This window comes from Salvelinus fontinalis, chromosome 6 (assembly GCF_029448725.1).
Source record: "Salvelinus fontinalis isolate EN_2023a chromosome 6, ASM2944872v1, whole genome shotgun sequence".
NCBI classification, from domain to species: Eukaryota; Metazoa; Chordata; class Actinopteri; order Salmoniformes; family Salmonidae; genus Salvelinus; species Salvelinus fontinalis.
The window spans coordinates 175522-197564 of record NC_074670.1 but is presented as its reverse complement, the minus strand read 5'-3'; the positions used below and the strand labels follow the sequence as shown (position 1 = coordinate 197564).

The following is a 22043-nucleotide window of genomic DNA, read 5'->3' as shown; positions in this document are numbered from 1 at the left end:
TGGATAAAAGTGTCTGCTAAATGGCATATATTATACTATGTAAACGTTTCAAGGAGCTCAATGCTATAGAGCACATAATTATGCCAGAATTCCTAAGACTTACACGTGTTTAGTCCTCCATTTTGAAAGCAGTTCTACTTAGATAACGTCTCTGACAGACCTACTGATACTGGATGTAGCCCTGCCCCATAACGGACTATAGTGGCTTTTAAGTTAAGCTGTTGGTCTAAAACTCTGTCTAATGTGCAAACCTATTTTTGAAAAGTAATTCATGTCACCCGTTGGTGGAATACTGTCTGGATATAATTACCATAGGCCATCTATCTCAAACTGAACCGCCTCCACCAATTCCATAATGGCCATATGAATATGAAAAGTCTATGTAACACAGCATACTACCCTCAACCGCATCCATACACCTTCAATGACCTATTATTTAACACCTTAACCAGGGCCTGACATTCAGTCAAAAAATATTGTAAAAATGCTATATTTAATCTAGGCTATTTAATAAAGAATTCCTGAAGCTGTGAGTTCGTTATGTTGATTATTTATCACACGCGCGCCATAAACTACACATTAAGCCTAGCTTGAGATTGTTGTGTGGAGCAGCTCACTGAAGACCGACAGCGGTAGGAAACAACTTCAAAGTTATGATAAATACCAATAAATGCTGAGGCAAGAATGGGTTGCTAGAATAGCCTAACTTGATAATCAGACATTTCTTCGAGGCTATTTGGTCTTAGAAAAGTCATTGAAGGTAGCCAATTTAGAAGTTTCACTGCAATATAATTATTCCTTGATTTCATTACTGATCAGTTTTTGAGAGAGATCTATCAGTTTTCATTTGTTTCCCGCGCAGGTCTGTTGCCATCTTTGCGGTAAAATCACGTGCAGTGATGAGCAAGACACCCATTGGAATGTTGGCTTCAACTTGGTTTTCCATACAAATCGTTCCGTTACAAAGGGAACCCGATTTTTGCTCACTTTGTTTTAAAACATGATACAATAACCCCTCAATAACTCAACATTTCAAATGGTGAGACTGACTAGCTGCCACAGACTTCATTAGTGTGTTTGTGTTGGGAGCATCTACATACAGTCTATTTAGTCAGGCAATGTCTGCTTTATTCTGACATGTTTTAGAATGTAACATATTTTTATGTCATTGCATAATGCTATTTGGAAGGCTTAATAAAACATGTATTATTCTAAGTTCTCATGCATACTTTTTTGCTTACTAGTTTTGGGGAGATTTTTTTCTATCGGCTATGACAACAATTCAATATTAAAATGTAGTTCCTTGAAAATTACAATTAATTGCTTGAAAAGTTATTGAATTTGACTTCCCAATGTCTGTATGAATCCTGTAGGCTACTTGCTCAGCCCAAATGAAAGAAAATCACTAGCTATTGAATTTATGCGCGCATCATTCGCTTGCCTGCCATATGTTGACACTTGCCAGTATTTCTTTCATTCGGACTAGTGTGCCATTGGCAAATTGACCTGAATGTCAAGCCCTACCTTAACATACATTTGTACGTAGCAATGCATTTACAACAGTGGTTTACGGAGGACATTAACAAAGTCTTGTTCTCTGGTCAGATCTGAATCTTTAGAGGCTAGTCTTCATGATTGTTTTAATCAGATTCAGTAATGTTCTATAGACATCTGCAGGTAATACACTACACTCAGCAAAACAACAGAAATACCTGGCAACAGTGCAGAGGTTATGAGCATAAAACCAGGTTTAACAACCAACCGTTTATATACACTGCTCAAAAAAATAAAGGGAACACTTAAACAACACAATGTAACTCCAAGTCAATCACACTTCAGTGAAATCAAACTGTCCACCTAGGAAGCAACACTGATTGACAATAAATTTCACATACTGTTGTGCAAATGGAATAGACAAAAGGTGGAAATTATAGGCAATTAGCAAGACACACCCCAAAACAGGAGTGATTCTGCAGGTGGTAACCACAGAACACTTCTCAGTTCCTATGCTTCCTGGCTGATGTTTTGGTCAATTTTGAATGCTGGCGGTGCTCTCACTCTAGTGGTAGCATGAGATGGAGTCTACAACCCACACAAGTGGCTCAGGTAGTGCAGTTCATCCAGGATGGCACATCAATGCGAACTGTGGCAAAAAGGTTTGCTGTGTCTGTCAGCGTAGTGTCCAGAGCATGCAGGCGCTACCAGGAGACAGGCCAGTACATCAGGAGACATGGAGGAGGCCGTAGGAGGGCAACAACCCAGCAGCAGGACCGCTACTTACGCCTTTGTGCAAGGAGGTGCACTGCCAGCGCCCTGCAAAATGACCTCCAGCAGGCCACAAATGTGCATGTGTCTGCTCAAACGGTCAGAAACAGACTCCATGAGGGTGGTATGAGGGCCCGACGTCCACAGGTCGGGGTTGTGCTTACAGCCCAACACCGTGCAGGACGTTTGGCATTTGCCAGAGAACACCAAGATTGGCAAATTCGCCACTGGTGCCCTGTGCTCTTCACAGATGAAAGCAGGTTCACACTGAGCACATGTGACAGACGTGACAGAGTCTGGAGACGCCGTGGAGAACGTTCTGCTGCCTGCAACATCCTCCAGCATGACCGGTTTGGCGATGGGTCAGTCATGGTGTGGGGTGGCATTTCTTTGTGGGGCCGCACAGCCCTCCATGTGCTCGCCAGAGGTAGCCTGACTGCCATTAGGTACCGAGATGAGATCCTCAGACCCCTTGTGAGACCATATGCTGACACATGCACATTTGTGGCCTGCTGGAGGTCATTTTGCAGGGCTCTGGCAGTGCACCTCCTTGCACAAAGGCAGAGGTAGCGGTCCTGCTGCTGGGTTGTTGCCCTCCTACGGCCTCCTCCACGTCTCCTGATGTACTGGCCTGTCTCCTGGTAGCGCCTGCATGCTCTGGACACTACGCTGACAGACACAGCAAACCTTTTTGCCACAGTTCGCAATGATGTGCCATCCTGGATGAACTGCACTACCTGAGCCACTTGTGTGGGTTGTAGACTCCGTCTCATGCTACCACTAGAGTGAGAGCACCGCCAGCATTCAAAAGTGACCAAAACATCAGCCAGGAAGCATAGGAACTGAGAAGTGTTCTGTGGCCACCACCTGCAGAATCACTCCTGTTTTGGGGGGTGTCTTGCTAATTGCCTATAATTTCCACCTTTTGTCTATTCCATTTGCACAACAGCATGTGACATTTATTGTCAATCAGTGTTGCTTCCTAAGTGGATAGTTTGATTTCACAGAAGTGTGATTGACTTGGAGTTACATTGTGTTGTTTAAGTGTTCCCTTTATTTTTTTGAGCAGTGTATATATATAAAATAAAAAAACTTTTTGATATTTTATGCATAAATATGCTTTGAGCTAATTGAGGTGTTGTAAAGAAATTTGTCTGAAGTGAATCTTTCTTCATTTGGAGGGCGTCTTCCATCTGGAGTGTAGCCTATCTTCGTATTGTCAGTATCTGAAGGATCGGCCTCTTCTTTCATCACTTATCATTTTTTGGGATCCCCGAGGCCTCCAGCATTTTCTGTAACAGAGATATTAATCACATTTTACACTTATGTTCTACCAAACTGCCACATGAAATACAGGCTACCTGTTGTTAGGCCTATTATTGGGGATGTCATACAAACAGAATACATGTTCCATAGAAGGAATACATTGTCCTCTGTAGCTCAGTTGGTAGCTTTTGAAACTGCAGTAAAAGTGCAATAACTTGTCGGCTGTGGTATTTTGGATGCAGTATTTGCAAGAATAACTGCCGTGTACTGCAGTTATACTGCCCTGTAATGCTTGGATCACACCGACAGCGTCATTGCATTTTGGTCCACCAGAATTACATTCATTTCCAAGGAAACGCTGCGTTTGCCTTGCAGCATTGCAGAGGCAGTTGCAGTGCGTTCGGTGTGGTGTATATGTTGGATTTATCGAACTTATGCGTCAAACTGTTTGCGTAGGACAGAAATGGTAGCAGAAGGTGAATGTTGAACTTTGTTACATGTCCAGATGAGGCTGTTGGTGTGTTGGAAGCGTAACTGCAGTTACAATGCAAAAGTACTGCAGTAAAAAATGATAACATTTTGGACAGTATTTGCAGTTATACTGCACTCTGATTGTAATCTTTTTCCATAAGGGAGAGCATGGCGGTGTAACGTCAAGGTAGTGACGTTTCTGGGACCACCCATACTTAATGTATGCACGCATGACTAGGTCGCTTTGGATAAACGCGTCTGCTAAATAGCATATATTACAATATATAAATATTAACGCTTTTCAGTGTTGGAGCAGCTTTTTAAAATAAAACAAACATAAGCACACCGTTAGCTTGCTTGAACAAATATACAGAGTTCTCCTCTCTCTCTAAATGACATTAAGCCTCCCGAGGAGAGGAAACCAGAGCTTTAAAACAGCATTACATCTCCCAATTACAGTGGTTCTGGAACCCCTTAACAAGACCTGGAGATCTTCACCAGATTGAGTTCTTATTTTAAAATAGAATACTTTTCTACAGCACAGGCCTTCTCCCCAGACTCTAATCTCAGCTGAGTTACATTTAATCAATTCATTCCACTGCCTCCAGCGCACCCGAGCAAATTACATTCTGGGTTCAAATGTGTTACGTGCAATTAACGTTTCAATCCAACACACGGATCAATGGGAGAGTTTTTGCTGATGGAAGTGTTTTTATTCATAGTGGATTCCATAAGGGGAGAGCAGGGTTAAATACATAGACCTACGGTTCCCCACAGGGATAGACTGTGGTGGATTGTACTCAACACCCAGCCCAGGCAAATCTACTGCAGCTACTTGTTCTGGAAAACCAAACGGACAGTCACATTAATAGTGTGTCATGGTCTGTAAATGCAGTCTGTATTTATGCTGTTGTTTGCACTTGCCGGAACATTCTGAGGTTGTCCTTCTGACAGACTTGTTTGCACTTGTCGTTGTAGTCGCCATAACTACAGTGCAACGAAAAACACACAGACAGATACATACACAGTCACGCCACAGAGGACATTCATCTCATTTGTAACAACAGCAGTAACAGAAATCAAACTCTTCTTGCTCAGAGACTTGTTCAATGGCTGCCAGGATCCTGCCGGGAGCCATACTAAGTCGTCTCTGAGGGAAGCCCATGGCAATAAATGATGCCTTCACAGCTCACACCACTTATCAGAGGAGAAGGAGAGAGAGTAGGGAGGAGAGGGGCCAGCAGCGAGGTAGAGAGAGAGAGAGAGGAGGGTCCGGCAGCGAGGTAGAGAGAGAGGAGGGAGGAGAGGGGCAGACAGTGAGGTAGAGAGAGAGGGATGGGAAGTCCACAGTCACGTAACAAAGCTCCAGCAAACTGTACTGTACAGACCCCTCCCTCCTTCAGCCAGCCCCTCTCCCTGTAGTATACACGGGTAAGTCAACTAATGCCCTGGTTTTCCAGCATGTTGAGCTAATTGCCTAGGCATGTTAGTATTGATCATGTAGGAGGAAGGCTGAAGCAGAGGGCTTTATAAAGCATCCCCAGCAGATTGACAGGGAGGGCCTCTCACACTGCACTGCTCAGGTTGTGGCCTATTTACTAGGATATACCTCCCTCCCACTGCAGTCAAGTTCACTCACTGCACTGTAGAAACAGATGTGACGCATATCCATATTCACTACTGCTCACACAGCTCGTAAGCCTCATCTCCATCCCATCTTTTATTCCTCTGCACTGGGCCCCAACTTCCCTGGACTATCAGAAGCTGCAGTAACAAGCCTCTCTCCTGATGATGAACATCCCTGGACTATCAGGCTGCAGTAACAAGCCTCTCTCCTGATGATGAACGTCCCTGGACTATCAGGCTGCAGTAACAAGCCTCTCTCCTGATGATGAACATCCCTGGACTATCAGGCTGCAGTAACAAGCCTCTCTCCTGATGATGAACTTCCCTGGACTATCAGGCTGCAGTAACAAGCCTCTCTCCTGATGATGAACGTCCCTGGACTATCAGGCTGCAGTAACAAGCCTCTCTCCTGATGATGAACGTCCCTGGACTATCAGGCTGCAGTAACAAGCCTCTCTCCTGATGATGAACGTCCCTGGACTATCAGGCTGCAGTAACAAGCCTCTCTCCTGATGATGAACTTCCCTGGACTATCAGGCTGCAGTAACAAGCCTCTCTCCTGATGATGAACTTCCCTGGACTATCAGGCTGCAGTAACAAGCCTCTCTCCTGATGATGAACTTCCCTGGACTATCAGGCTGCAGTAACAAGCCTCTCTCCTGATGATGAACTTCCCTGGACTATCAGGCTGCAGTAACAAGCCTCTCTCCTGATGATGAACGTCCCTGGACTATCAGGCTGCAGTAACAAGCCTCTCTCCTGATGATGAACGTCCCTGGACTATCAGGCTGCAGTAACAAGCCTCTCTCCTGATGATGAACTTCAAGTCAATCCCACAGAGAGAGAAGTGTAGTTGGACTGCAGCTAGCAGCTTCTCTCTGAGCTGGCCTGTCTCTCTGCGTGTCTGAGGTGACAGAGGTTCTCGATGACTCAGCCATCATCCCACATCACCCCTCCCGTGTCTGTGACATCATGCCTGGCCAGGCTCACACCACACAGACAGAAATGCAAACAGGCTCAGGAACACAAACTCACCACTGGACTCCTCACACTCAAAATACACTGACATGGTGCTCTGCCCTGGACTACGCCTGGACTAAGGGTAATCTGGCCTGGACTAAGGGTAATCTGGCCTGGACTAAGGGTAATCTGGCCTGGACTAAGCCTGGACTAAGGGTCTTCTGTATAGTATCTGTCTCTGTAGCCTTCTGTCTCTCTATAGTACAGTGTCTGTCTCTCTATAGTACAGTGTCTGTCTCTCTATAGTACAGTGTCTGTCTCTCTATAGTACAGTGTCTGTCTCTCTATAGTACAGTGTCTGTCTCTCTATAGTACAGTGTCTGTCTCTCTATAGTACAGTGTCTGTCTCTCTATAGTACAGTGTCTGTCTCTCTATAGTACAGTGTCTGTCTCTCTATAGTACAGTGTCTGTCTCTCTATAGTACAGTGTCTGTCTCTCTATAGTACAGTGTCTGTCACGCTCTTTCTATAGTACAGTATCTGTCTCTCTATAATACAGTATCTGTCTCTCTATAGTACAGTGCCTTGCAAAGGATTCATCTCTCTTGGTGTTTTTCCTATTTTGTTGCATTACAACCTGTAATTTAAATTGATTTTTATTTGAATTTCATGTAATGGACATACACAAAAAAGTCCAAATTTGTTAAGTGAAAAAAATTACTTGATTCAAAAAATGTAAAAAAATAAAAAACGGAAAATTGGAACGTGCATATGTATTTACCCCCTTTGCTACGAAGCCCCTAAATAAGATCTGGTGTAACCAATTACCTTCAGAAGTCACATAACTAGTTAAATAAAGTACATCTGTGTGCAATCTAAGTGTCACATGATCTCAGTATATATATACACTGCTCAAAAAAATAAAGGGAACACTTAAACAACACAATGTAACTCCAAGTCAATCACACTTCTGTGAAATCAAACTGTTCACTTAGGAAGCAACACTGATTGACAATACATTTCACATGCTGTTGTGCAAATGGAATAGACAAAAGGTGGAAATTATAGGCAATTAGCAAGACACCCCCCAAAACAGGAGTGATTCTGCAGGTGGTGACCACAGACCACTTCTCAGTTCCTATGCTTCCTGGCTGATGTTTTGGTCACTTTTGAATGCTGGCGGTGCTCTCACTCTAGTGGTAGCATGAGACGGAGTCTACAACCCACACAAGTGGCTCAGGTAGTGCAGTTCATCCAGGATGGCACATCAATGCGAACTGTGGCAAAAAGGTTTGCTGTGTCTGTCAGCGTAGGGTCCAGAGCATGCAGGCGCTACCAGGAGACAGGCCAGTACATCAGGAGACATGGAGGAGGCCGTAGGAGGGCAACAACCCAGCAGCAGGACCGCTACCTCCGCCTTAGTGCAAGGAGGTGCACTCCCAGAGCCCTGCAAAATGACCTCCAGCAGGCCACAAATGTGCATGTGTCAGCATATGGTCTCACAAGGGGTCTGAGGATCTCATCTCGGTACCTAATGGCAGTCAGGCTACCTCTGGCGAGCACATGGAGGGCTGTGCGGCCCCACAAAGAAATGCCACCCCACACCATGACTGACCCATCGCCAAACCGGTCATGCTGGAGGATGTTGCAGGCAGCAGAACGTTCTCCACGGCGTCTCCAGACTCTGTCACGTCTGTCACATGTGCTCAGTGTGAACCTGCTTTCATCTGTGAAGAGCACAGGGCGCCAGTGGCGAATTTGCCAATCTTGGTGTTCTCTAGCAAATGCCAAACGTCCTGCACGGTGTTGGGCTGTAAGCACAACCCCCACCTGTGGACGTCGGGCCCTCATACCACCCTCATGGAGTCTGTTTCTGACCGTTTGAGCAGACACATGCACATTTGTGGCCTGCTGGAGGTCATTTTGCAGGGCTCTGGCAGTGCACCTCCTTGCACTAAGGCGGAGGTAGCGGTCCTGCTGCTGGGTTGTTGCCCTCCTACGGCCTCCTGCACGTCTCCTGATGTACTGGCCTGTCTCCTGGTAGCGCCTGCATGCTCTGGACACTACGCTGACAGACACAGCAAACCTTTTTGCCACAGTTCGCATTGATGTGCCATCCTGGATGAACTGCACTACCTGAGCCACTTGTGTGGGTTGTAGACTCCGTCTCATGCTACCACTAGAGTGAGAGCACCGCCAGCATTCAAAAGTGACCAAAACATCAGCCAGGAAGCATAGGAACTGAGAAGTGTTCTGTGGCCACCACCTGCAGAATCACTCCTGTTTTGGGGGGTGTCTTGCTAATTGCATATAATTTCCACCTTTTGTCTATTCCATTTGCACAACAGCATGTGAAATTTATTGTCAATCAGTGTTGCTTCCTAAGTGGACAGTTTGATTTCACAGAAGTGTGATTGACTTGGAGTTACATTGTGTTGTTTAAGTGTTCCCTTTATTTTTTTGAGCAGTGTATATATACATATATATACACACACACACACACACACAACACACAACACACAACACACACCACACACCACACACCACACACACTGTCGCAAAGCTAACTAAAAAGCAGCATTCCCCAAGTGAGGATGGCTTTCACTTCAGCAGTAATACATTCATGAACTTATTTGAGGAAAAGATCATGATCATTAGAAAGCTAATTACGGACTTCTCTTTAAATCTGCGTATTCCTCCAAAGCTCAGTTGTCCTGAGTCTGTACAACTCTGCCAGGACCTAGGATCAAGAGAGACACTCAAGTGTTTCAGTACTATATTTTTTACACAATGATGAAAATAATCATGCCATCTAAACCGTCAAGCTGCATACTGGACCCTATTCCAACTGAACTACTGAAAGAGCTGCTTCCTGTGCTTGGCCCTCCTATGTTGAACATAATAAACGGCTCTCTATCAACCGGATGTGTACCAAACTCACTAAAAGTGGCAGTACTAAAGCCTGTCTTGAAAAAGCCAAACCTTGACCCAGAAAATATAAAAAAAACTATCGGCCTATATCGAATCTTCCATTCCGCTCAATTTAAAAAAAAGCTGTTGCACAGCAACTCACTGCCTTCCTGAAGACAAACAATGTATACGAAACGCTTCAGTCTGGTTTTAGACCCCATCATAGCACTGAGACTGCACTTGTGAAGGTGGTAAATGACCTTTTAATGGCGTCAGACCGAGGCTCTGCATCTGTCCTCGTGCTACTAGACCTTAGTGCTGCCTTTGACACCATCGATCACCACATTCTTTTGGAGAGACTGGAAACCCAAATTGGTCGACACGGACAAGTTCTGGCCTGGTTTAGATCTTATCTGTCGGAAAGATATCAGTTTGTCTCTGAATGGTTTGTCCTCTGACAAATCAACAGAAAATGTCGGTGTTCCTCAAGGTTCCGTTTTAGGACCAATATTGTTTTCACTATATATTTTACCTTTTGGGGATGTCATTCGAAAACATAATGTTAACTTTCTACTATGCGGATGACACACAGCTATACATTTCAATGAAACATGGTGAAGCCCCAAAATTGCCCTCGCTAGAAGCCTGTGTTTCAGACATAAGGAAGTGGATGGCTGCAAACGTTCTACTTTTAAACTCGGACAAAACAGAGATGCTTGTTCTAGATCCCAAGAAACAAAGAGATCTTCTGTTGAATCTGACAATTAATCTTGATGGTTATACAGTCGTCTCAAATAAAACTGTGAAGGACCTCGATCTCTCTTTTGACGAACATATCAAGAGTGTTTCAAGGACAGCTTTTTTCCATCTACGTAACATTGCAAAAATCTGAAACTTCCTGTCCAAAAATGATGCAGAAAAATATATCCATGCCTTGTTACCTCTAGGTTAGACTACTGCAATGCTCTACTTTCCGGCTAAAGCACAAAATAAACTTCAGTTAGTGCTAAATAATATCCTGACTAGAACCAAAACCTGATCATATTACTCCAGTGCTAGCCTCCCTACACTAGATTCCTGTTAAAGCAAGGGCTGATTTCAAGGTTTTACTGCTAACCTACAAAGCATTACATGGGCTTGCTCCTACCTATCTTTCCGATTTGGTCCTGCCGTACATACCTACACGTACGCTACGGTCAAAAAACGCAGGCCTCCTAATTGTCCCTAGAATTTCTAAGCAAACAGCTGGAGGCAGGGCTTTCTCCTATAGAGCTCCATTTTTATGGAATGGTCTGCCTACCCATGTGAGAGAGACGCAGACTCGGTCTCAACCTTTAAGTCTTTACTGAAGACTCATCTCTTCAGTGGGTCATATGATTGAGTGTAGTCTGGCCCAGGAGTGTGAAAGTGAACGGAAAGGCTCTGGAGCAACGAACCGCCCTTGCTGTCTCTGCCTGGCCGGTTCCCCTCTCTCCACTGGGATTCTCTGCCTCTAACCCTATTACAGGGGCTGAGTCACTGGCTTACTGGTGCTCTTTCATGCCGTCCCTAGGAGGGGTGCGTCACTTGAGTGGGTTGAGTTACTGACGTGATCTTCCTGTCTGGGTTGGCGCCCCCCCCCCCCCGGGTTGTGCCGTGGCGGAGATCTTTGTGGGCTATACTCGGCCTTGTCTCAGGATGGTAAGTTGGTGGTTGAAGATATCCCTCTAGTGGTGTGGGGGCTATGCTTTGGCAAAGTGGGTGGGGTTATATCCTTCCTGTTTGGCCCTGTCCGGGGGTATCACCGGATGGGGCCACAGTGTCTCCTGACCCCTCTTGTCTCAGCCTCCAGTATTTATTCTCTCTCTCTCTCAGCCCTAGGACCATGCCTCAGGACTACCTGGCATGATGACTCCTTGCTGTCCCCAGTCCACCTGGCCGTGCTGCTGCTCCAGTTTCAACTGTTCTACCTACGGCTATGGAACCCTGACCTGTTCACCGGACGTGCTGTTTTCAACTCTCTAGAGACAGCGGGAGAGATACTCTTAATGATCGGCTATGAAAAGCCAACTGACATTTACTCATGAGGTGCTGACTTGCTGCACCCTCGACAACTACTGTGATTATTATTATTATTATTTGACCATGCTGGTCATTTATGAACATTTGAACATCTTGGCCATGTTCTGTTATAATCTCCACCCGGCACAGCCAGAAGAGGACTGGCTACCCCTCATAGCCTGGTTCCTCTAAGTTTCTTCCTAGGTTTCGGCCTTTCTAGGGAGTTTTTCCTAGCCACCGTGCTTCTACACCTGCATTGCTTGCTGTTTGGGGTTTGAGGCTGGGTTTCTGTACAGCACTTTGAGATAGCAGCTGATGTAAGAAGGCCTATATAAATACATTTGATTTGATACACACACACACACACCTGTTCTGAAAGGCCCCAGAGTCTGCAACAACAGTAAGCGGCATCATGAAGACCAAGGAGCTCTCCAAACAGGTCAGGGACAAAGTTGTGAAGAAGTACAGATCAGGGTTGGGTTATAAAAAATATCCAAAACTTTGAACACCCCACGGAGCACCGTTAAATCCTTTATTTAAAAAATTGAAAGAATATGGCACCACAACAAACCTGCCAAGAGAGGGCCGCCCACCAATAACTCACAGACCAGGCAAGGAGGGGGAAAAAAGGGAAAAAAAGATCCAAGATGGCATAGCAGTGGGATGTCTGTTTTAATTGTCTTGTCCTGTCCCTTGTATATATCGTTTTTCTTAGTATATATTTTTAATCAAATTTTCCATCTACGAACTGAACATACTCTCTTGCAACCCGCATCACGCAATGTCGTATGGATCTGTTATTTTTACACTTTTGAACCAGAACCCCCTTCAGAAGCTAGCCAGCTAACTAGCTACTAGTCTGCAGGGCTTGGGTTAGTCAGTTAGCCACTGCTAGCGGTCATCACCATTAACTCGGACTGCCAGCCTCGGCCCAGGCAACTCCTGACAGCCTGCGCAGCGCGATATCTACCCAGAGCATATCGGACTGCTTTTCTCTACCACGTCTCCGGATTCCTACCGCAAGCTCTGAACCTTTACTCCGGATCATCGCAGCTAGCTAGCCGAATGCCTACTCCTGTCTAACGTCTCTGTCCCGAAGCAAGCACCAGTTAGCCTGGAGGTAGCCTCGAACTAGGCCCATCTTCCGGCTAGCCAAAAAGATCCATCAAGCAATTCCTGGGCTTCAATTACCTCTTTTGCCAATTGGCCTGGACCCTTTGCTGCCGGCACGGAGCCCCGCCGATCCATCACAACTGGTCTACCGACGTAACCGCCCGAGAGGGTTTCTGTCCCGTATCAAGCACCAGTTCGCCTGGAGCTAGCCTCAAACTAGGCCCATCTCCCGGTTAGCCGAAGAAATCCATCAGATATTTCCTGGGCTTCAATTACCTCTTTTGCCAATCGGCCTGGACCCTTTGCTGCCGACAGAGCCCCGCCAATCCATCACGACTGTTCTGCCGACGTAACCGTCCGAGGGGTTTCAACAGGCTCTCCCATTGCGACGTCCCCCTGAGGCCCATCTGGTAGCCTGCTGCTAGCCCCGGCCTGCTAGCTGTCTGAATCACTGTGCCTCCAGCTCGCCTAGCTACTCACTGGACCCTATGATCACTCGGCTACACATGCCTCTCCCTAATGTAAATATGCCTTGTCCATTGCCGTTTTGGTTAGTCATTTTTGTCTTAATTTACTGTAGAGCCTCCAGCCCTGCTCAATATGCCTTAGCTAGCCCTTATGTTCCACCCCCCACACATGCAGTGACCGCACCTGGCTTAAATGGTGCCTCTAGAGACAAAACCTCTCTCATCATCACTCAATGCCAAGGCTTACCGCCACTGTACTGTTAATTTATCATCGAATCACAGCCTACTTCGCCAAACGGGTGATCATTTAACAAGCGCATTCATGGAAAAAAGCACTGTCGTTGCACCAATGTGTACCTAACCATAAACATCAATGCCTTTCTTAAAATCAATACAAGTATTTATTTTTAAACCTGCATATTTAGTTAATATTGCCTGCTAACATGAATTTCTTTTAACTAGGGAAATTGTGTCACTTCTCTTGCGTAACGGTTCCGTATTTCACTAAAAGAATAAACGTTTTGTTTTCGAAATGATAGTTTCCGGATTTTAACATATTAATGACCTAAGGCTCGTATTTCTGTGTGTTATTATATTATAATTAAGTATATGATATGGTTAGAGCAGTCTGACTGAGCGGTGGTAGGCAGCAGCACGCTCGTAAGCATTCATTCAAACAGCACTTTCCTGCATTTGCCAGCAGCTCTTCGGCTGTGCTTCAAGCATTGCGCTGTTTATGACTTCAAGCCTATCAACTCCCGAGATTAGGCTGGCAATACTGTGCCTATGAGAACATCCAATAGTCAAAGGTATATGAAATACAAATGGTAGAGAGAAATAGTCCTATAATTCCTATTATAACTACAACCTAAAACTTCTTACCTGGGAATATTGAAGACTCATGTTAAAAGGAACCACCAGCTTTCATATGTTCTCAGCAAGGAACTTAAACGTTAGATTTTTTACATGGCACTTTTACCTTCTTCTCCAACACTTTGTTTTTGCATTATCTAAACCAAATTGAACATGTTTCATTATTTATTTGAGACTAAATTGATTTTATTTATGTATTATATTAAGTTAAAATAAGTGTTCAGTATTGTTGTAATTGTCATTATTACAAATATAAAAAGATTATAATAATAATTGTAAAAAAAATAAATACTAATAATAAAAATATATTTTTTTTAAACTGACGATTAATCGGTATCGGCTTTTTTTGGTCCTCCAAAAATCGGCGTTGAAAAATAATTTTCAGTTGACCTCTACTCTGTATAGTACAGCATCCGTCGATCCTCTGTATAGTACAGCATCTGTCTCTGTGGCCTTCTCTCCAGTGGGTCACTGTCACCTCTGGCAGTGGTGGCTAGTGCTGGTGGACAGCCAGCGACTAAGGTGTTGATAGGGGGTTTCCACCAGTGAGGCACCTGCTCTGATCACTACTACATTCGTCCTGTGCCAAAGGAAGGAAGGGTTTTTCCCCAGGACATTGGCTGCTCCCTTCAGTGATACATACACTTAGCTAGTTGTACAGTATGTATCTATCTCTTTGGCTTCCCTCCCCTTGCTGAAGCAGTGGAAAATGCTGGATTTTAGCCGATGCACCTGCTCTGATCAGATCCCCCTGTGCCAGAGGAAGGAAAGGGTTTCCCCCAGGCCACAAAGCCCATTGGCTGGCAAGACAGCTTATTCGCCTCTGCCTGCTGAAGCGGTGGAAAACATTGGATTGACTAGGCCAGATGCAGACAGACATAGCAGTTTAAGTGGCAACACAGGAAGATGGCCGTCCCTCCGTCCTCCTCTCACAACTGACCCTGGACAGAACTCCAGGGGAATAAAGGCTCTCTTTCCGTCAGCTCTACTCCTAATAAGGCTTTCTTTCCATCATCAGTAGAGACTGCAGTACAAGGTGATGCATGATGACATATCCAGTGGAAGGCTGTCCGGCCGACCGCCCGCCCTGCCCGGCCGGCCGGCCGACCGCCCGCCCTGCCCGGCCCGGCCGGCCGACCGCCCTGCCCGGCCCGGCCGGCCGGCCGACCGCCCGCCCGCCCGGCCGGCCGACCGCCCGCCCGCCCGGCCGGCCGACCGCCCGCCCGCCCGGCCGGCCGACCGCCCGGCCGGCCGACCGCCCGCCCTGTCTGGCCAGCTTCCCGCCTGAATGCCCGCCTGCCCGCCCGGCTGGCCGACTGCCTGCCCGACCGACTTGCTGACTCACTGCCTGCCTGGCTGGCTGGGATCATTAGTGATATAGAGAAAAGGCCAAAGGTGGAGTGAATTAATTTCATCAAGAGTGTTTAACCTGATGATGCAAACTTGAGAATATCTGTAATGATTACGAATCAAGATAGACAGCCACAAGATAATATTAATTGGATTTTGATGGATGGGATGAGGAGAAGGACAGTGTTAGAGGGAGATTAAAATGAATGAATTATGAGGAAGAGTTATTAAAGACAAACGGCAAGACGTTCAATAGCCATGGTAGCAGGGGCATTACTCATGTGCCTGGGACTGGGTTGAACACAGTCAGTTAAACAAGGCAGTAACCAAGTACCATCACAACACAAACCTCACCACAAGACCAACTTGGGCAATACACGTAGACATTATTAAGTAGCTTATCCATCTCTATTCACAGGATTAATATCAGGCATTAGGTATTATAGGTGAAGCTTTCAATTCAAACCATAACCAGACAAACTCACAACCTGCATAGCAGAGTTCAGTCCGACGACCCAAAGCAACTTACCTCTCATGGGCCTGGCTCTGCACAAACAAACCAAGAAATCCTGTTCAAATCTGCTTAAATTCAACATTCAGCTGGACAAGAACAAGAAGCATCAGAAATATCACCAATCAATGTTATGCATTTCATGGCCCCGCCCTTCTTTCTGCAGTGCTGAGAGAAATGATAGCTAGCTAAGACATGCTAACTAATTGCTGAAGCACTCAGCCTTAATCCAGTAAATGACTGCAGTGCCAAGCTGAGGAAAGCTACTGCTCAACAGCATACTCATATCAATACCATTAACCTGACTCCTGTAATTTATCTTTACCGAAGTGCTCTGGGAGATGCATTGAGGGACTGAATACATTACATGAAGCTGTTATGGAGAGAGATATGGGTCTGCATGATGGTGTTATGGAGAGAGATATGGGTCTGCATGATGGTGTTATGGAGAGAGATATGGGTCTGCATGATGGTGTTATGGAGAGAGATATGGGTCTGCATGATGGTGTTATGGAGAGAGATATGGGTCTGCATGATGGTGTTATGGAGAGAGATATGGGTCTGCATGATGGTGTTATGGAGAGAGATATGGGTCTGCATGATGGTGTTATGGAGAGAGATATGGGTCTGCATGATGGTGTTATGGAGAGAGATATGGGTCAGCATTCTACTAAATAATATGTTGTTTTGTCCTTAATTATACACGGTATGTAAGCCGTTTATAGACAGGTTCTTTCTGGTGCTGGGAAAGCAGATGATTGTGTCCTCTGTATCTGTGTGAGTGTGTGTGTGTGTGTGACCTACTTCTGAGCTATGTGCAAGGTGATAAACATCTGCCAAAATAGCAGAGCCTCATTAACACATTACAATATTGCACACGCACACACAGTTTGTTAGTTAGCTGCAGCTTGAACAACCTTCTACATGGATCATTAAACCATTAGACCTAGATGATAAACCTGATGGGTGTCTCAGAGACAGTCATGTCAGCCGTACACCTCATATACCCAGCTTATCCACACCGAAGTCTGTGGCTTTTCTTCATCTAGGGTTTCTTTATACATTTTATTCACCTTGAAGTCCCTTCATGTTATTTTTGGGAACTTCATAGTTTTTTGGTTTAACACACCCCAAAAAAGTTGAGTTTAAGGTTGAGTGATGGTACCTGCTTTTTTTCACCTTGATAGACTCAAGTTAGGTCAAACCACTCTGTATGTCATGCTAGCGTTATTCAACACCATATAGTTGAGGGGTTCAGTCAGTCAGTCAAACTTACCCTTTTCTTCAGAGCCTCCAGGGACTCAAACTCCAGACGTGACAGTTTGATCTGTATGTGTTTGGGGACGTCTGGGATCACAAAGGCCAGGATGAACTTGGAGGCCAAGAGGAAGTGCTGCAACAACAACAGAAGACAGAAGAACAACAGGGGAGTATGGGGAGACTTTAGGACATGTGACAGGAAAAGTAGACAGTACAATATAACATCATACATGAGATAAACTATATTTCTCTATTATCCTAGAATTCAGAAATATATATAGTTGATGTAATGAATAGTTTTACACTGATTGAACAGATGCAACGTGATACGCTGCTGAAGTGAAACGTCACAACGCAATCTAAACTGCTCTGGAGACAAACAAACACACCATCACTGACCGGTGTCCAATCCATGACATTACAAAACTAGACAATCATTGGCGTCAGGTGTGATATCCCTCTTAACAGCTGGTTAATGTTCCTATCTACCAGGCTGGTCTTCTTTCATCTGTATATGCTGTATGTAACTTGTGAATCTTGTATTGTCATTTGTAGTCTACTGTATTTAAACATGTACATGATACTGCAACAACGTCAGTCAAGTGAACCAGAACATTCCCTGTTCTTTCAGAACTAGCTCCATTCCTTCTCAGAGCGAGGCTAACGACAAGCAGCTGACCTGACCCACAGTCTGAAAACAGTCCTGTTGTCACATGAAACCTGCAGATCGGGTCAATGTATGAGCCAATCCATTGACTCGTGTTTTCACATGAAACCTGCGTCAGGTAAAAGTACGAACGAACCCGTACAACCATAAACACGCCAAACCATAGAATAATAATGCTGATAGGGTTATCATTTAAGAGATCACGCCTCTTAACGAAGGACCAGATAATCAAAGAATATGTCTTGAAATACTGTAAGCAAAACAGGAGACTACAGGGTGACAAACATGCAGTAAGACCCTGGTGATTATTCTGAGAGTTAAGAAGCTGAAGACCCTTCTGGGCCCTAACTCTTTAAATCAGCCCCTAAGCAGTTCACTGGAGCTCAATATTAAACTGTAATGGTAAAGACAGGCAAGAGGGCTTTGCTGAAAATACAAATCACAATCTCTCAAAAGGAAGAGAGAAGAGAGTGCTGTGAATACAGAAAGAGGCCCCCCCAGTACAACACTGGCCCACCCTCCTCCCTCTGTTGAGGTGATTGGAGGAGACAGATGAACAGCAGACAAAGGGGAAGTGGGGTGAGGAGGACGACTCTTATGGCAAAGAGCACACCTGTTATCTTACCTCACCTCAGAGGGGCTGTGAAGATAAGGTGTGAGAGAGAGAGGTAGCAACCTGACCAATATCCAACACATACATCATTTTTTTCTCAATACATTTTCTACGGCCGAGAGAAGTGTACTTCGAACTGCATGACCAGAAACCAGCTTTATTACTCTGAATCGATGCCAACACACTGCTATGCAAAGCAGGTCTGTCATTGCTGGAAAATTGCCAGCTGCCACAACACGCTGTACCTCATCAGTATGTGCCAGCCAAAAATCCATCGGATTCAGCCACCACTTTCATCGCAGTAAAAGGCTTCATACATGTTAGGCCTGACAAATGTTGTTGACTGAAAACTTCCAAATACTGTTATTACAGGCTATTTTCTCCTATGGAAAGTGTTCTTCAGATAGGTGGTTTGGGCTAGAAGGATGGGGAGGTGTGTGTGGCGCTCCCTCTCTCTCAGTCCTTCAGCCATACCGTACTTTATTACAGACAATTGTGTATCCCAATTGGCAACATAATACCTTTATAGTACACTACTTTTGACCAGGGCCTATCAAGAGTAGTGCACTATGTAGGACAAAGGGGGCTATTTGGGATGCAGATTGTGAGCTAAGTAGTAGAATTTACAGTATAGTGAAAGAGTGAAAGGGCGAAGGGAGTCCAGTCTGTCTGGCCTCAGCGCTGACTGAGGTTGTTACACTGATTGAAATGCAACAGTAAAAACACCACAGCCTTTTAGCTGATTGGTACTTGACAATAGGAGTTTATGGGCATTTAGAGAGATCGGGTTGGCTTGGCACACGTTGGAAAACCAAAGAACACTAACATAAATGCAAATGTTAGTTGAAAGGGGTACATTTCATCTTGAGGCCCTGACTCAATATCAAACTACTTCTCTATGATGCGCTAAACATTGCATACGTGTGAATTGAGACAGTACCTGTAAGTGCTAGCATGGCAATCTGTGGCCTTTTGTACCATAATCCCCTCTGCTCAGTATTCACCCCATGTAGCTGGGGCCAGAACTGCACTGCCTTGTTCATTTAGCAAATTAGCATTTCAATCCACCTTGATTCCAATTGATCGGGAGTTATTTTATATTATTTATTCTGTGAAGCGGCATGAACAGAATTTCTTAATCTAACTTTTCACATCGGGGGTTTGTGAATAGATTTATCTGAAAGGCGGCCTTTGGTGGCTTGCCATAAACACTTCGACATGTTGCTGAGACATGCGTGGTTCTGCAGTAACCCTTGGGACAGCCAACTGCAGAGTGAGAATGAGCCTCATGGAGCACCGTGCATTCACACATAGTGACAGGCCAGAGTCTGGCAGCAGACCGTGTGTTCTATAAGGATATGAGACTAATGCAGAAAGAGGTGGCACATCTCTCACATGAGAATGAATGATTACATCAAGATAATTCATACCAAGTTACTTCAGCTCGATCCAATTTCCGTTTATTGAGCTCTACTGTTCCTCGATGTACTGCGAGGTCGGTGTGAGACCTGTTCCTCTGGGCCCTGGTCAAAAGTAACAGTCTATATAGGAAACATGGTGCTATTTGGGACACACCCATGGTGTTGATGGGTACAGGAGGCAGGAAGGGTTGTGGAGAGGTCTCCAGGACTGCAGAGATTATTCAGTACAGCAGGCAGGTAGCTTCAATAAGACTAGACTGGAGCCATATATAGTAGAAGAATAGCATTGAACAGGACTACAAAGGGCTGTAAATAGAGTTGCCAGTCAGCAGGGGGGCACAGCTTCACAGAGCTGATGCACACTACATTAATGCATAGGGTTGAGTCCCAAATGGCACCCTATTCCATATATAGTGCACTACTTTTGAGCCCTGGTCAAAAGTAGAGCACTAAATAGGGAATATGGTGCCATTCAGGGCACAGTATCTGAGTCAATGCACAGATATGACTAGAGCTAGCACTAGGCTGACAGTGCTCTACAGAATAGAACAGGAGACCACAACCATGGTGACAGAATCAGACACATTCAGTTACTGGGTACAAAGGGTTCTGGACTTCAACAACACACACACCACAGACTACATCACAGTGGCTGATTTGCCTTTGGCAAAGCAAACCGCAAGGGAGAAAGACAGACAGCGTTGTTAGGAGCCAAACAACTAAAGCCAGCTGCATTATACCAGGCAGTGTTATCATATTTCAGCATTATAAAGGACCAAGGCAAGAAAGGACGGCTAAGGAACGGTCTTTTTTGTTGTCATTCAGCGTCACAATTCAGATGGGATATCGTCAGCACACTAGTGTTATGGATCTGTGACACCATCCTGCTACTCTGGCTGTTACACCAATGACACAGCAAGAGTGGCTAATAAGACCATACATAGTCTGCAGTAGAGTTGGGCTGCATACATTCCCATTCTGTCCCATCTTAAGAAGTCGTCTACACCTGCGTCCTTGATCGTCAGCAGGCTAAATGGCTATCTTTCACTTCACCTCTGCAGTAGCGGTGCCAGCCCAGCTTGTGTCCAGACAAAGGTACTTACTACTCCACCATACATCACAACTCCCCTTCCTCTCTCCTCTGTGTCAATCTTTGAGATAAATCACCAGGACAGACAGAGCAAACCGAGTGACTGACCGCCCTCTCCTCTCCCAGACATCCTCTATGTATCCCCCAGACAGGTCATTAGTATTTCATCCTGAGTTGTGAATTACAGGACAAACCTCTGTCTGAGAGTTGTCACTGGATGTTCTGTTTGTGTCCACACACAGGTTTCCGTTAGCAGGTAATAGCTGGCTTTTAGCAATTTTTTTGTTGTTGAAAAGCCAACAAATAAAATTGGAAAGGCCAATTTTACATTTTCAGCTAAAAGTTCTTGTCTATTGCATAAGATTAATTGCTTTTTAACGTGTTTTTCTATCATCCCACAACTGTCCCAGGGTCTGTTTGGGATATTTTGTTTCTCGACAAGCTGACCAATAGAATAGGTCCATTTTTTTTTTAATATGGGGGGATAGTAGATTGACATAGGTGTAACGGATGTGAAATGGCTAGCTAGTTAGCGGGTACGCGCTAGTAGCGTTTCAATCAGTTACGTCACTTGCTCTGAAACCTAGATGTAGGGTTGCCCCTTGCTCTGCAAGGGCCGCGGCTTTTGTGGAGCGATGGGTAATGACGCTTCGTGGGTGACTGTTGTTGATGTGTGCAGAGGGTCCCTGGTTCACGCCAGTGTCGGGGCGAGGGGACGGTTTAAAGTTATACTGTTACATAGGCAGCGAGCCCATAAGGTTAGGGGAAGCTAAGCGTTCCCTAAGTAAATTGCCAAAATTATATCAATCAATCAAGTTTATTTTATATAGCCCTTCATACATCAGCTAATATCTCGAAGTGCTGTACAGAGACCCAGCCTAAAACCCCAAACAGCTAGAATGCAGGTGTAGAAGCACGGTGGCTAGGAAAAACTCCCTAGAAAGGCCAAAACCTATTATATTGCCTAATTAGCCTACTCTTGTCTATACAGAAATAAAATAATTCAAAATGGGCAACTAAATCATGATTTAGCCACAGAGGACCATTATAGCTTCCCCTAGTCTTGTTGTTTTACATGTAATTGCCTACAAGTCGGAAGGAAAGGCAGCTCGCCCAATTTAGGCTGTGCGCGTTGCAAAT

General features: G+C 45.1%; 1 protein-coding gene across 2 annotated transcripts in view; it reads right to left on the bottom strand.

Moving 5' to 3' along the window:
- Nucleotides 1-3242: 3242 nt before the first annotated feature.
- The window catches only part of ano10a (anoctamin 10a), a 34623-nt gene continuing 15822 nt past the window's right edge, over nt 3243-22043 (bottom strand). The window contains exons 12-14 of one of the 2 annotated variants that reach the window (XM_055924537.1): nt 17129-17245; nt 15871-15887; nt 3243-3557 (exon numbers count right to left, since the gene is read on the bottom strand). In XM_055924537.1, coding sequence (XP_055780512.1) covers nt 3485-3557; nt 15871-15887; nt 17129-17245 — 207 coding nt within the window. In that variant the 3' untranslated portion in view covers nt 3243-3484. The remainder of the gene's footprint in view (nt 3558-15870; nt 15888-17128; nt 17246-22043) is intronic. The other variant, XM_055924536.1, reaches the window with a different exon arrangement.